Source organism: Beta vulgaris, chromosome 4 (assembly GCF_026745355.1).
Source record: "Beta vulgaris subsp. vulgaris cultivar EL10 chromosome 4, EL10.2, whole genome shotgun sequence".
Classification (NCBI taxonomy): domain Eukaryota; kingdom Viridiplantae; phylum Streptophyta; class Magnoliopsida; order Caryophyllales; family Amaranthaceae; genus Beta; species Beta vulgaris.
The window spans coordinates 17,283,863-17,297,435 of record NC_079205.1 but is presented as its reverse complement, the minus strand read 5'-3'; the positions used below and the strand labels follow the sequence as shown (position 1 = coordinate 17,297,435).

Genomic DNA, 13,573 nt, shown 5'->3' with positions numbered 1-13,573 from the left:
GGCGATGCTCACTTAGAGAAATGTAGTGTATGCGGTAGTGATCGGTACAAGAAAACTTCTAAGGGCAAACTTATTCCTGCAAAAGTGTTAATGTACTTTCCAATCACACCGAGGTTGCAGAGGTTGTTTGCAACTAAGAATATCTCTGAGAAAATGACATGGCATGCCGACAATCCTCGAATGCAGGGTACCTTAGCACATCCAAGTGACAGTGAAGCATGGAAACACTTTGATAGAACCTTTCCCGATTTCGCCGCGAGGCTCGAAATGTTAGACTCGGGCTGTGCACCGATGGATTTTCTCCATATGGTAAGTTTGGAGGGCAATATTCATGCTGGCCAGTTATCCTCACACCATACAATTTGCCTCCATCCATGTGCATGAAGAAACCATTCATGTTTCTTTCTTTGCTCGTTCCGGGACCTAAAAATCCCAAAGGAAACTTGGATGTGTTTATGCAGCCTCTAGTTGAAGAGTTGAAGCAGTTGTGGCATATTGGGGCTACGACCTATGATGTTTCAAGGAAGCAAAATTTCAACCTTCGAGCATCGTTGCTTTGGACAATTAGTGACTTTCCTGCGTATGGTATGTTGTCCGGATGGTCTGCTGCTGGAAAGAAGGCATGTCCTTATTGCATGGAGAAAAGCAAGGCATTCTGGCTTGAACATGGGGGTAAAGTGACATGGTTCGATTGTCATCGACAATTTCTTCATTCTGACCACCCATTTCGAAGGAATAAAACTGCTTTTTGTAAGAATAAGGTTGAGAATGGCGTAGCTCCTCACATAATGTCTGGAGAGGAACTGTGGCAGTGCGTGAAGGACTTACCTAAAGCAACTGATGGTCCCGAGGCGCTGAACCGATTGAAGAAAGATAAAAATGGTTGGTTGAAACAGAATATTTTGTGGGAGCTTCCATATTGGAAAGATTTGATTATCCGTCACAACTTAGATGTCATGCATGTTGGTGGCAGAAAGAAAGGGTGGGTTCCTGGTTTGGGGACGAGTGCAGACCTCTATTTTGAGAGGTCTTCGAGGGGAGGAGGTAGTTCGTCCTCCAGTTGCACTCCTTCCATGTATTCTCAGTTGTCTTCGAAGTTTGAGGAAGAGAGAGCCGAGATGCAAAGAGAACGTGAGCGGATGCAGAAGGTGATAGAAGAGGAACGCATCGCCAGGCAAAGGGAGAGAGAGGAGGATCGCAGGGTGTATGATGAGTACCTGACGCAGATGAGGGCCACTATGGAGACATACAGCCAGATGATGAGCCAGTGTGGTGGTTCATTCCCCCTCCCGGGCCTCGAGACCCCCACCGGCGGTGGTGATGCGTGTGCGACTTAGGATCCTACATTAGCTTGCACTATCTTGTTTATATTTCGGAACGTGAAAACTATAATTTAGTTAAAAGCGTTAACTTATTTTTATGTATGTATGTATGTATGAATTTATATTAGTGTATTTATGAAGTTATATTTAATGCAAACAGGTCATTAGTGCAGAATTTGGCGCATTAGCGGACAGTTTGAGTATATATTTGATTGGAAAACGAAACAGGTTAAAAACTATTAAATTACAATTATTTAAAAAAAAAAAAAAGGAATTAGCGTCCGCCATTTGGAGATTAACGTCCGCAAAAACTTATTGGACCTACAGAATAGGCGAGGAATTAGCGACCGTCTCACGCTAACTAGCGTCCGCCTTTGACAGAGGACGTAATTTACCGTCCGCTGAAGCCGACGCTAACTAGCGTCCGCTTCATAAAACGGACGCTAAATACCGTCCGCCAGCCACGACGGACGCTAGTTGGCGTCAGCAGTAAAATCGGACGCTAGTTGTCGAAAAGCGGTCGCTATATTTTAGCGTCCGTTTCTCGGACGCTAATCTTGCCATTAGCGACCAGGTGTTTTGCATCAGCTATTTAGCGTCCGTTATCGGACGCTAATATGTTTAGCGTCCGATTCCGCATTTTTACCGTCCGATTTTGTCGGACGCTAAACCCTAACATTCTTGTTGTGAAGGTGAACTGAACATAGCCTAAGATAGAAAAAGAAAAAAAAAATAGTTTGGTCCCATTTAATGAGAAAGGAATGGCAAGAAAAGTCAATCCCAAAAAATTGACTTTATGACTCGAAAACGTTAAGCTGCTCTCAAGTAACAAAGAAAAGTACTTCCTTCGTTCTCTTTTGTTCTTCCTGAATTCCTTATTGTTCTTCTTGTTTTGAATCTTCCCTTATAAAGCCTACATTTTGGACAAAATTACCCTCATACAACTTTTTTTTAATTTCAGTCATTTCCCTTATTTACAACTACTTAAGACCACTTTATTTAATGTTTTAATTGATTTATTCTCTCTCCTCATAACTCATCTCCATAAAATAATCTCTTGATTTAGGAGTTAAGTACACAGGAGGGTACTGAACTTTGAGAAAAGTTTCAGTTAAGGTATTGAACTTTCAAAAGTTCCAGTTAAGGTACTCAAATTGGATGTCTGTTAACTTAAGGTACTAAACTTTGGTTTGTACCGTTATCAGCCCCAAAAATAAAAGAAAAATATGACATGGCATTAATTAAACTGAAAAAGGTGACATGACATTAATTATAAAAATTCCAAACTCTTTTCTCTCTCCTCTAATTCCTCCCCCTCTTTTCTCTCTCCTCCTCTATTATTCCTCAAAGTTCAACCATTGCAGTATTGTTATTGGTGAATGGTGATGCAAACATAGGAAATAGGAATAAGATGATGGTTGTGATTGTTTGATTGTTTTGATGGGATTAGAAATCAACAGTGATGACTATAGTATGGTTTCTAGGTGAAGGTCCAGCCTGTACCGCGACACAAAGGATCCATGTCACATTTTTCTTTTATCAAACAAACCCACAAAATTATCAAACTTAATCCTCTAATCATCCATTGCTTTACTTCTAGATCGATTTGCCATTGATAATCTTAATCTATCAACTTTTTGGCATCACCCAGTAGATTTTCCAACTTATATCTATCTTCCATTCTTTTTCACGTCCACCATTAACACCTTTTCTTCTCTAATTACTTCACCATCTTCAACTTTACACATAATGCAAAATTCTTGGGTTTTTTTGCTTTTTTTCAGCAATACCCATGATTTATTTTCTGCCAAAGATAAGGTAAAGTTTCAAGCTTTCAATTTCCCGCTCAACCCTTATGATAATTTGAAGCAAATTTTCTGAAACATAAAGAGTATAAATTGTTTTAGAATAATAAAAAAATATATCAGCAAGCAATTATGAGGAAATACCCAGGAAATTGAAGCAAATAGAACAATGGGAGATAAATGAATGAATAACTAATTTAGAAGATAAGTTAATAATGTGATGGTTTCAGAACAAATAATTAATGAAGTTTGCCTTGAAATTCTAAAAACAAAAATAGTATAAATCTGCCTTGATAATGGTAAATCTGAGTAGAAAAAAGTTCTCAAATAGTCAAAGAAAATATTTATAATTCCACAACAACTCAAACTTTTTTCTAAAAGAATGGAAGAATAATAGCAAAAAAAAAAATTCAAGCAAACCTTAGGAATAATGCGTGCTGAAATTTAGAGCAACACTTTTCTAATAATCATCTGAGAAACTTAAGAAAAGAAAAAGTAGCAAAAAGTAAAAAGAGGGTGAGGAATCAGAGGAGAGAGAAAAGAGGGGGAGGAATTAGAGGAGAGAGAAAAGAGTTTGGAATTTTTATAATTAATGTCATGTCACCTTTTTCTGTTTAATTAATGCCATGTCATATTTTTCTTTTATTTTTGGGGTGATAACGGTACAAACAAAAGTCACCATCCAATTTGAGTACCTTAACTGGAACTTTTGAAAGTTCAGTACCTTAACTGAAACTTTTCTCAAAGTTCAGTACCCTCCTGTGTACTTAACTCCTTGATTTAGTAGATTTCTTCTATCTCTTCAATACTCTGTCTCCTCTCGTCTCTCGTTGATGACTGGATGTAGTCTTTTTTTTTTCTGGAAATCTGAAGAACCCTAAAAATTTTCAATGAAAAGTCTTTATCTCTTCTCAATTTAATCAGATCTTCAATTTTTTATGAGAAATTTTTTTTGTGATTTACTCATTTTATGAATCCGATTAAGTCCCCTCTTTATTTTGTGTCAAAACATTTATTTTATTTTGTATCCTCTGTTTATTTAATTTATCGAGTTTTTCATTACTTACTGGTTTTAGTATGATTAATACTAGTTTTTATATGCACGCGATGCGTGCGAAGATACGTAGAAAATTAATTTCTTTTAGGAGATGAAGAAAATTAAATTAATTATTAATTATTTCTAATAAATTAGGAATATTTGAATTGTTGATGGTTTTCTTTGTGTAATATTTTTTATTTTTTAAATTAATTAGGTAGTTTTATTTTTTATTTTTTCATTAAAGTAAGTAGTTAGAATAGGGATGTTATGAGGATAAAATGGGATTTCTAATATTTTGGTGTCTTATCCCTCTACCCATATAGAATAGAGATGATGGTGATGATGAGAAAAAATCTCAAGAAAAAGTGAACGTTTTTTTTACATGTTGTTGGCGACCATATAATAAAGGACTTGAAGATCCTTCTTACTGTCCTCTCTCTATCTTCTTTAAACAAAAGACTTGATCAATTCATCTTCATATATCCAAAATTTATGCGGAATAGTTATCACGTTTTTTCAATCAGTTGAATTTGATAGATTCTAACTTCCATCAATTGACTTGGACTCTCTTGGATCCATTTCCTGTATTGCATTTTCTCTCTCCTCCAAACCTCATAACCATGGCTTCCATCACAAGACATTTTCTTAATAGGAGACTCACTTTCTCTCTTCTCCTTTAAAGGCTTCTTGGGCTTTTTCGATCCCTTTCCATCACTCAGACTGAGTCACCTCAACCAAGCATACTCGGTTCGGCTCCATCTGCTGCCGAGTAAACCGGTCCCAACCGAGGAGCAAGAAATTAAGAGGAAACAGAAGAGACAAAAGAGCACAGAATACAATGCCATTAATATCAGGAAAATTTGCACAAAACCCCCTTAAGTTTTCACTTATTTAGAAACTCCTATCTTTATGTTTTTTTTTCCTAAATTTCCACCTAAATTTTACAAAACCTTTATAAACTCCCACCACTTAACGGATTTTTCCAAACTCCGTTAGTGGTGGGACCCACATCAGTTATTTCTTTTGTTTTTCTCTCCAAACAACTCATTTTCCCCTTCTTATATAAGAGAATTTCCCTTTTCACCCTTTGATCCTTCACCCACATCTTATCAGAAGGAGGTTTGTCCCGTTTGTTGCTTGTGTTGGAGGGAAATTATTTTATGTAAGAAGGGGGAAGTGAGTTGTTTGGAGGGAAAAACAAAAGAAATAATTGATGCGGGTCCCAGCACTAACGGAGTTTGGCAAAATCCGTTAAGTGGTGGGAGTTTATAAAGGTTTTGTAAAGTTTAGGTGAAAATTTAGGAAAAAAAAAACGTAAAGGTGGGAGTTTCTAAATAAGTGAAAACTTAAGGTGATTTTGTGCAAATTTTTCTTAATATCATAATCTTAAAAAATATCACTTCTCAAAGATGGAATTTGATTTTTTTATGGGTTTTTTCACCAGGTACTCCTGTGGTTTTTCAAAATTCATGGGGTACCCCTGGTTTTAAAAAAATGCACAAGATACCCTTATTGTTTAAGTTAAATGCACCAAATACCCTTGATGACTAACGGTGTCAAGTTTCCGTCAGTCATTAGCGTTAATTAACTCCTCTAACCCTAATTAAACCCTAATTAACTAACTAAACCCTAATTAACTAACTAAACCCTAACTCCATAACTTGAAACCCTAACCACCCAACCCACCCCCACCCCCACCCCCACCCCGGCAGCATCCCCCTCCCCCCCCCGGCAGCATACCCCTCTCCTCCCCCACCCGTCCCCCCCCCTCCCCCGACAACATCGCTCCTCCCCACCCCCACCCCCACCGCCGGCAGTATCCCCCTCCCCTAGCAGCAATTTCGAAAATCTTTTTTTTTTTTCAAAGACTGATTTCGAAAATCATTTTCGAAAATCAATTTCGAAATCATTTTCAAAATCATTTTCGAAAACATTTTCAAAATCATTTTTGAAAACATTATTTTCGAAAGAAAACCATTTCGAAACTGTTTTCGAAAACCTTTTGCGAAAAACATTTTCGAAAACCAATTTTGAAATCAATTTCGAAAACCATTTTCGAAACCATTTTCGAAATCAGTTTTTGAAAAAAAAAAATTAAATGAAGAAGAAGGAGGAGAGAGAAAAATAAATGAAGAAGAAGGGCTGCGGGGTGGAGGGTAGGCTGCGGGGTGGGGGATGACGGCTACGGGGATAGGCTGCGGGGTCCGGGCTGCGAGATGAGGGGAGGGTGGTTGTGTGGTGGGGGAGGGGAGGGGCTGGGGAAGGTAGAAGCCAGAAGGGGGATGTAGTGGGTGGGTGGTAGTTAGATAGGGTTAGGGTTTAGGTTGGGGGTGGGTGTGGAGGTGTTAGAGGGTTAGGCTTATTAGGGTTAATGACTAACGAAAACTTAACGCCATTAGTCATTAAGGGCATTTGGTGCATTTTATTGAAACAATAAGGGTACCTTGTGCATTTTTTTTAAAACCAGGGGTACCCCATGAATTTTGAAAAACCACAGGGGTACGTTGTGAAAAAACGGTTTTTTTATTGTTTTCTTTCTCTTCTAAATCTAACCAAGTATTTACTGTTACATTGGTTCTTCTCCTTATTTCAAATAGGAAGATTAAAAGAGAATTAAGGGAGTATTATAAGAAGTTCTTTTTAGTAAAAAAGTTTTTATTAGGTCTTTATTAACAAATGACTAGTTTAATAGTCTTTTCCATCAAAAAGTTTAAATTTTTACTTATAAAAAATTGAGGATATTAATTACTAAAGTTACATGTTGGTAAGGGTACCGGAATATACGTTTCAAGTAACATAACACCAAGGGAATATTTTGTTTATGAATTTTTAAAGACAAATGTGAAATACTACTTCCTCTTTTTCTTTGTGTTCTTCCTATTTTGTATTCCACTCTTGCCAATGCACGTCTTTAACCTTAATATCTTTCGTTGTGTATTAGTAAAAATTATAGTGATTAAATATTAATAAAGTACTCATTGAGACGAATCAAACAAGACCCCACATTATTATATTTTTTTTATCATATATTGAAATAATTTAGAAGATCATATTCAATTGTAAATAATATCAAGATTGTAAATAGAAAGAACAAATTAAAAGAGAACGAAGGGAATATCGATTTTTATCAACTTATATCTCAAAAGGCGGCCTTAGACTATTTTCACTTTTTTTCACAAAAATTTACTTATTCTCCTTTTCATTAAATTATATAAAAATTTATTCACTTCAGTTTTTTCTTTGGTAGGATAAGAGACCCACCAAAATGTTTTATTTTTGGGTTTTTTTGTGGGGAACAACCAATTAAAAATAGGTTTTTTATGGGGAAACACCGCTAAAAATTTATTTTGGAGGGAAGGACCAAACAAAATACTTCCATTGACAACTAAACACCAAATTACGATTTTCAGGCGAAATTGTCAACCTTCCGGCATTGATTTATATTTCTTTCCAAAACATCGATTTTTTTTATTTTATCTCATTCTACCCTAATTCCTCTCACCCTCTCACCAACCAGATCTTCTCTCCTCCCATTAATACCCCCATTTACTTCTTCTTTCTCCGATACCTCCACCCAATCCCCTCCTCCGACCACCATCATCAACAACCCTCTTTTCTCCCTGCACCTGCCCAACCACCACAACCCGCTGCTTCACCACTCACGTATCACAACCACTATGCACCACAAGCTCGCCACTTCATCATTCAAGACAACCTTCTCTTCCCTCTCCGGGTAGAAATATCGGCACTTCTTCAAATAGTGAAAAACATAAGAAAAGTTGTATATTATGTCAAAAAAAATTGTATACCCAGAAATTAAAATGGTGAAAAACGTTGGATTTTAAGTTGAATTTATACATATATGAAGGAATAAAAGGAGAGTAATGTTGAGGATGAAGTAATATAGCGGATCCATTTGTGTTTATTCAACTTTCTCTGTCATACTATGTTTTCACCTGTATTATTTGAGTGACATTTGAGTGTGAAATTTAAATTGTGGATTTAGAGGATAAAATGAGGAAATTCATAGGTGATGAGAGAAAACAGGGAGTGTTACTTTTTTCAAAAAATAATAAGTGAAAGGAAGAAATTCATTTACTTTGGGGAGAAATTCGAAACTAAACCTTGGTGAGAAATTATTGGAAATGGTTGAGTGAAGTGCAGTTGAGGAGGAGAACACTTTCAATTACTTTGGGAAAAATTGGGCAAATTAGGGTTTTAAATAGCAAGAAAGGAAGGTAGAATGAGACAAAAGAGAAAAAAAAAATCAATGTTTTGGAGAGAAATATAAGTCAATGCCGGAAAGTTGATAATTTCGCCTGAAAGTCGTAATGTGGTGTGTAGTTGCCAACGGAAGTATTTTATTTGGTCCTTCCCTCTAAAAAAAAAAAATTAAATAGTGTTTCCCTACAAAAAGCCTATTTTAATTGGTCGTTCCCCACAAAACACCCTTTATTTTATTACTCACGTTTTATTTTATAACTAGTTATTAAGCCCGGGCTATGTCCCGGGTAAGAAAATTTTCATTTATTAATATTGTACTTTGATATGATAGCACTAAATACAACTTGGTCTAATGGTTAAAACTTAAGTACATAAACTTGAGGTCATGGAATCAAAACCTATACTATGCAATTTCTAAATTTCTTTATTGTATGATTCACACACGCTTTTTAATATATTCGTATAGATTGTTTATCTCTCCTTAAAGTCTTAACGCCTCGTTTTTTAATCTCTTTTTGCTTGGTTCTTGTGAGAAGAGGAGTGAATAAATTTATCAAAAAGGGAGGAAATAAAAGCTAAAGTTGTACATTATTGGCGACGTGAAAGCCAAACTGAAACAGCAATTAGAGACAGAGGTTATGTACTTACAAGAGCTCTTGATCCTCCCTCACGCTGTAATTTACTTGAAATATATTTGAAGCAACCAAGAATTGCACCACCATGCTTGAGGTGACTATGGGGGTGATGCCGAGCTCCATGGCAGTCCCTCGATTCGAGGCTACAATCAGCCGCATCCAATAGAAAGGATCCGAACCGGTGTTTCCATGGATGCCATACAACGGTAGCTGGCTACAAACTAGGAAAATGAAGAGGGATATCACGGTGTATATGACCTTTTCTCTGAATGGTATGGTTTCATCTACCCCTTCAACTTGTGGTAAAAATGGAAGAAATGGCCTTACAAGATGAAGTACTCTAAATCCCCCTCCCATGTTATTGTATATTTTGTTCCGAAGTTGTATTTTAACCAAACTGCATACTGTTGGGAATGATGGTGACGAGAACAACTATATTAAGAGCATTTTCTATACGTTTTTGGAGGTAGAACCGTAGTAGATGCCTTAATTGATGATCCATGCAATAGTCTTGGCCTCTAGGGTAACGTTTCTAGAGACAAGTCATGGATAAAAACTCAATTCATTGAATGTAGCAAGATACTTCTATGTTATGTACGCACAAGTGTTTTACCACTGTCAATAAATTAATGATTTAAATGTGAAGATACTAAGCAATTGTTTATAAATTTCATCTTGGGTATAACATGTTACACCATAACTTATGATATAAGAAATACTCACGTACAAACCAAATGGATAAAATAAACCCGCTTCATTAAACCGTACAAAATTTCACGAAATCACGCAGAAAACTTCCAAAAACCTAAACCAAGCACAACAATAATGCAATAGTGGAAAAACCATAAATGACATAAACAAACTGATCCGATTGTGTCCCAAATCGGGTCATTTAAGCTCAACTGATCCGGTGGGCCAAAATATCTGGATCAATTATCAATTTTGGCCAGCGTGTCAATTCTCCCCTCACTTAACTAATCTTGTTGGCGCATATAACCGAATCAGTAATTGAATTTGTGCTTTTAAAATGCCCAACTCTTTCATACACTCCTCACTTCTCTCACGCATTCCCTTTTCCTCTAAACTCTAGACACTCTCCCAAAGTCCCAACCTTTATCTTCCTTTTGTGTTTTCTCCTTCTCCGACTCCACAAAACCTCCACTACCATCCACATATCCACTCCCATCTCTCATTTTCAGTCTCCTCTAAACCACCACCACCACCACAATACTCTTAGCCTCACAATCGCCACAAATTTATCTCACAACCTGTTTCTTCGTCTCACAACAAGTTTGCTAACTCCTTTCTAAATTCTAAAACGTTTTAATATTCGTAAATCGAAACTGCTACTACAACCACCTTCGCTTATGATTCGCTCTTGCCATCATGTGCATCTTATCCTCACCAGTTTCTCTTTCCTCTCCTACTTTAGCAAGGGTTGCTCGCCTACTTCGCTGCATCTTAGCACTGTCATGACGACTGTCTCTTTGTACCACCACGACGTCTGCATTTTCGCACTACCACCACCGCTTACTTGCAGCTATTTCTGCTTATAAACTAGTCAAAGAAGTGATGTGTGATTAGAGAGACTAAAATCCAGAGTTGGAGTATAATCCCGATTTTATCACTTGAGATCATGCAAAACAAGGAAAACTGGCCTGGGGGTGTTTCCAGTAAAGTTCCTCCGGCGCTCAAGTTAGTTGAGATAGAGAGAGAGAGAAAGTGAGTAATTGTAGAAAGAGATGTTCTGGTTTGGTAGGTGAGAAATTGAATACCCGTCCATTGATTTGGTCTGGTGCTTTTATAATGCTGGGGATTTTCCAGACAGAAAACCCTATTTTTAGGAAAGGTGTCTCCCTTTTATGGTAAAGTTATTCTTTGCCTAAAGAGCTAGTGGGCCTCATTGGATCCTGATAGGTTGATCTTTTAGGTGGGCTTTACATGACAATATTGGACCAGATCATAGGTCCAAACAGTTAGCCCCATGCTGGATAACGGGCTGAGGGAGGATAATTCCTTTCAAAGGCGGTTGTCCAGCGAAATTTGTGGGCGTTGTAGGGTCACTAATGACCTAGGAGGACCCCGAGGATCGTTCGTCATTTAGCTAGGTATCTCGTCTAATCTCGAGAGGTGGGGCATAACACCCCCTCCCCCCAAGTCCGAGTGTATGTCATGGACATGCCTCCAATGATCCCAAGGGGAGAAGACCTACTTTCTGCAGTTGAAGCACGAGCTCTAGCCGCAATTCCGAGAGATGGCGCGCTGCTCCCCTGAGTTCGGACATGTGAGCCCCAAATCTAAGCTCGATTAATACGAGGGGGATGTTATTTCTTCGAAACGACGCGGGGGATCTAAGATCGAGCCCACCTAGTCCTGAGAGGCAACACCACTTCCCCTCATCGAGGTGTAAAGAATCCAATTGCATAGAGATAGTTCTGTACCGACTCGGTTGGGTAATTGAGTCCCCCGTGACAACTTCGAGTTGGGTGCTTGAGGCATTTGGCCAATATTTGGCGTAGTATTGATCCATTTATGAGCGACAGGGGTAACGTACCCATTCATGGGGTTAATGGCCCCTCTACGGGAATCTTGAGTTGGGGTTGAGGTACTTACCCATTTTTGGCTAAGTAATGAGCCCCTTGCAAGGTCAATAAAGGTGATGGACCAACTCGGGGGCTAAAGAGCCCTTGTATGAGAATCTCGAGTTGGATGTTGAGTTACTTATCCATTTTTTGGCTAAGTAGTGAGCCCCCTGGCAAGACCGAGAAGGGTGATGCACCAACTCGAGGGCTAATGTGCCCTTCTATGAGAATATTGAGTTAGGTGTTGCGGTACTTGTCCATTTTTTTGCTAAGTAGTGAGCCCCCTGGCAAGGCCGAGAAGGGTGATGCATCAACTTGGAGGCTAATGAGCCCTTCTATGAGAATCTCGAGTTGAAGCTGAAGTACTTAGCTATTATTTTATTAAGTAGTGAGCCCCCTAGCAAGGCCAATAAGGATGATGCACCAACTCGGGGGCTAATGAGCCCTTCTATGAGAATCCCGAGTTGGAAGTTGAAGTACTTAGCCATTTTTGTGCTAACTAGTGAACCCCATGGCAAGGTCGAGAAGGAGGATGCACCAACTCGGAGGCTAAAGAGCCCTTCTATGAGAATCTCGAGTTGGATATTGAGGTACTTAGCAATTTTTTGGCTAAGTAATGAGCCCCTTATGGGACTAATAAGCATTCCATGGTTGCAGCCTCGAGATGGGTACTTGGAGTACTTAGTTGTATTTTAGTTTGGTATTTGGGGACTATTGGCAAGGTCGAGGACATTAAGTAGTGCTTGACTTGGGGGTCTTTGAGATGCTAATAACCTCGCGGTGGGGCTTCATTTGAGTTGGGCTTATTTTTTTGTTGGTGTTATGTGGTTGGTCATTGACTGTTGACCGCTAACCGGTTACTATTTGACTTGATGCCTTTGTAGTAAATTGATCCTTTGGTTTAAAGCTTTATCCATGGTCCTCTCACTGTAGGCCCAGTCTTTTGAAGCCCGTTTAGGGTGGTGTAGAGGTTGTCGTGACGTGGAGATGGGGATTTAGCTATATAGAGAAGGACATAAGCCTTATTTATGTACCTTTTTTTAATCATTTGTGATCTTCTCACTCTCTCTCCTCATTCTCTCTCTAATTTTTTATGCATCTTATTGCTTGATCCGATTTCGAGTTCACGAGTGCCCGTGTGTCTGCTCCATTCCCGAGATCAAGAATTCCCGAGAAGGTACGCTCTTTCTTTGTCGTATTATGTATTACCTTGTTTGGTAATTAAGTAGACGTCCCTAGGATGGATCCGGTGTCCGATCCGAATCTTCCCGTCGCACCTCCTTATGGATTACCAGAAGAGATTTGCAGGTTTGATGGGTTACTGGATAGCACCCGCATCCCGTGTGAGGATCTGTCATCCATTCTCGAGGCGGTTCCCTCACCTAGTCCCTTAGATTCACTAAATGAGGAAGACGAGGGAGTGATTCTAGGCCCTTGGGAGGTCTCTGTAGCCCATAAGCCTTGTAGTGCAAGATATCTCGACCGACTTCTCTCGAACGGGGTTGTAATGGTATTCGAAGAGGCGGAGGATGAAGTGCCGACTACATTAGTGCAAGAGTACCCTCCTTTTAGATCTCGAGGGTGGTCCTCACACCTACTATCTCGACCCCAAATTTATGAAATATATGGAGAGGAACGCCAAGTATGTTGGGACAAATTTTTGGATTGATGACCCTTACATCTTAGTTCGAGCGAAGCATACAAAGTCGGTATTGACTTCTCCAACATGATGCGTGTTAGTATATCATTAAAGTATGCAGATGGGACTTAGGTTCCCTTTGCACTCCTTCATCAAAGACCTTCAGATGCCTAGCAACAGACACTCACCAATCTTCTCCCTAATAGTTGGTTGACCATAAATGGCTTCATATCTATTTGTGACCTTCTCGGTGTTACCCCAAGCGTACTCTTGTGGCTCAACATTTTCAATTTGATGTTAGTCCCCACCGATCTTCATGGCCCGAAG

The 13,573-nt window shown here is 38.8% G+C and overlaps 1 protein-coding gene across 1 annotated transcript in view; it reads right to left on the bottom strand.

Moving 5' to 3' along the window:
* LOC104891338 (uncharacterized) overlaps nucleotides 1-9,382 on the bottom strand; it is a 31,506-nt gene extending 22,124 nt beyond the window's left edge. The window contains exon 1 of the mRNA XM_010677019.3: nucleotides 9,039-9,382. Coding sequence (XP_010675321.2) covers nucleotides 9,039-9,382 — 344 coding nt within the window. The remainder of the gene's footprint in view (nucleotides 1-9,038) is intronic.
* Between the last annotated feature and the right edge of the window lie 4,191 nt (nucleotides 9,383-13,573).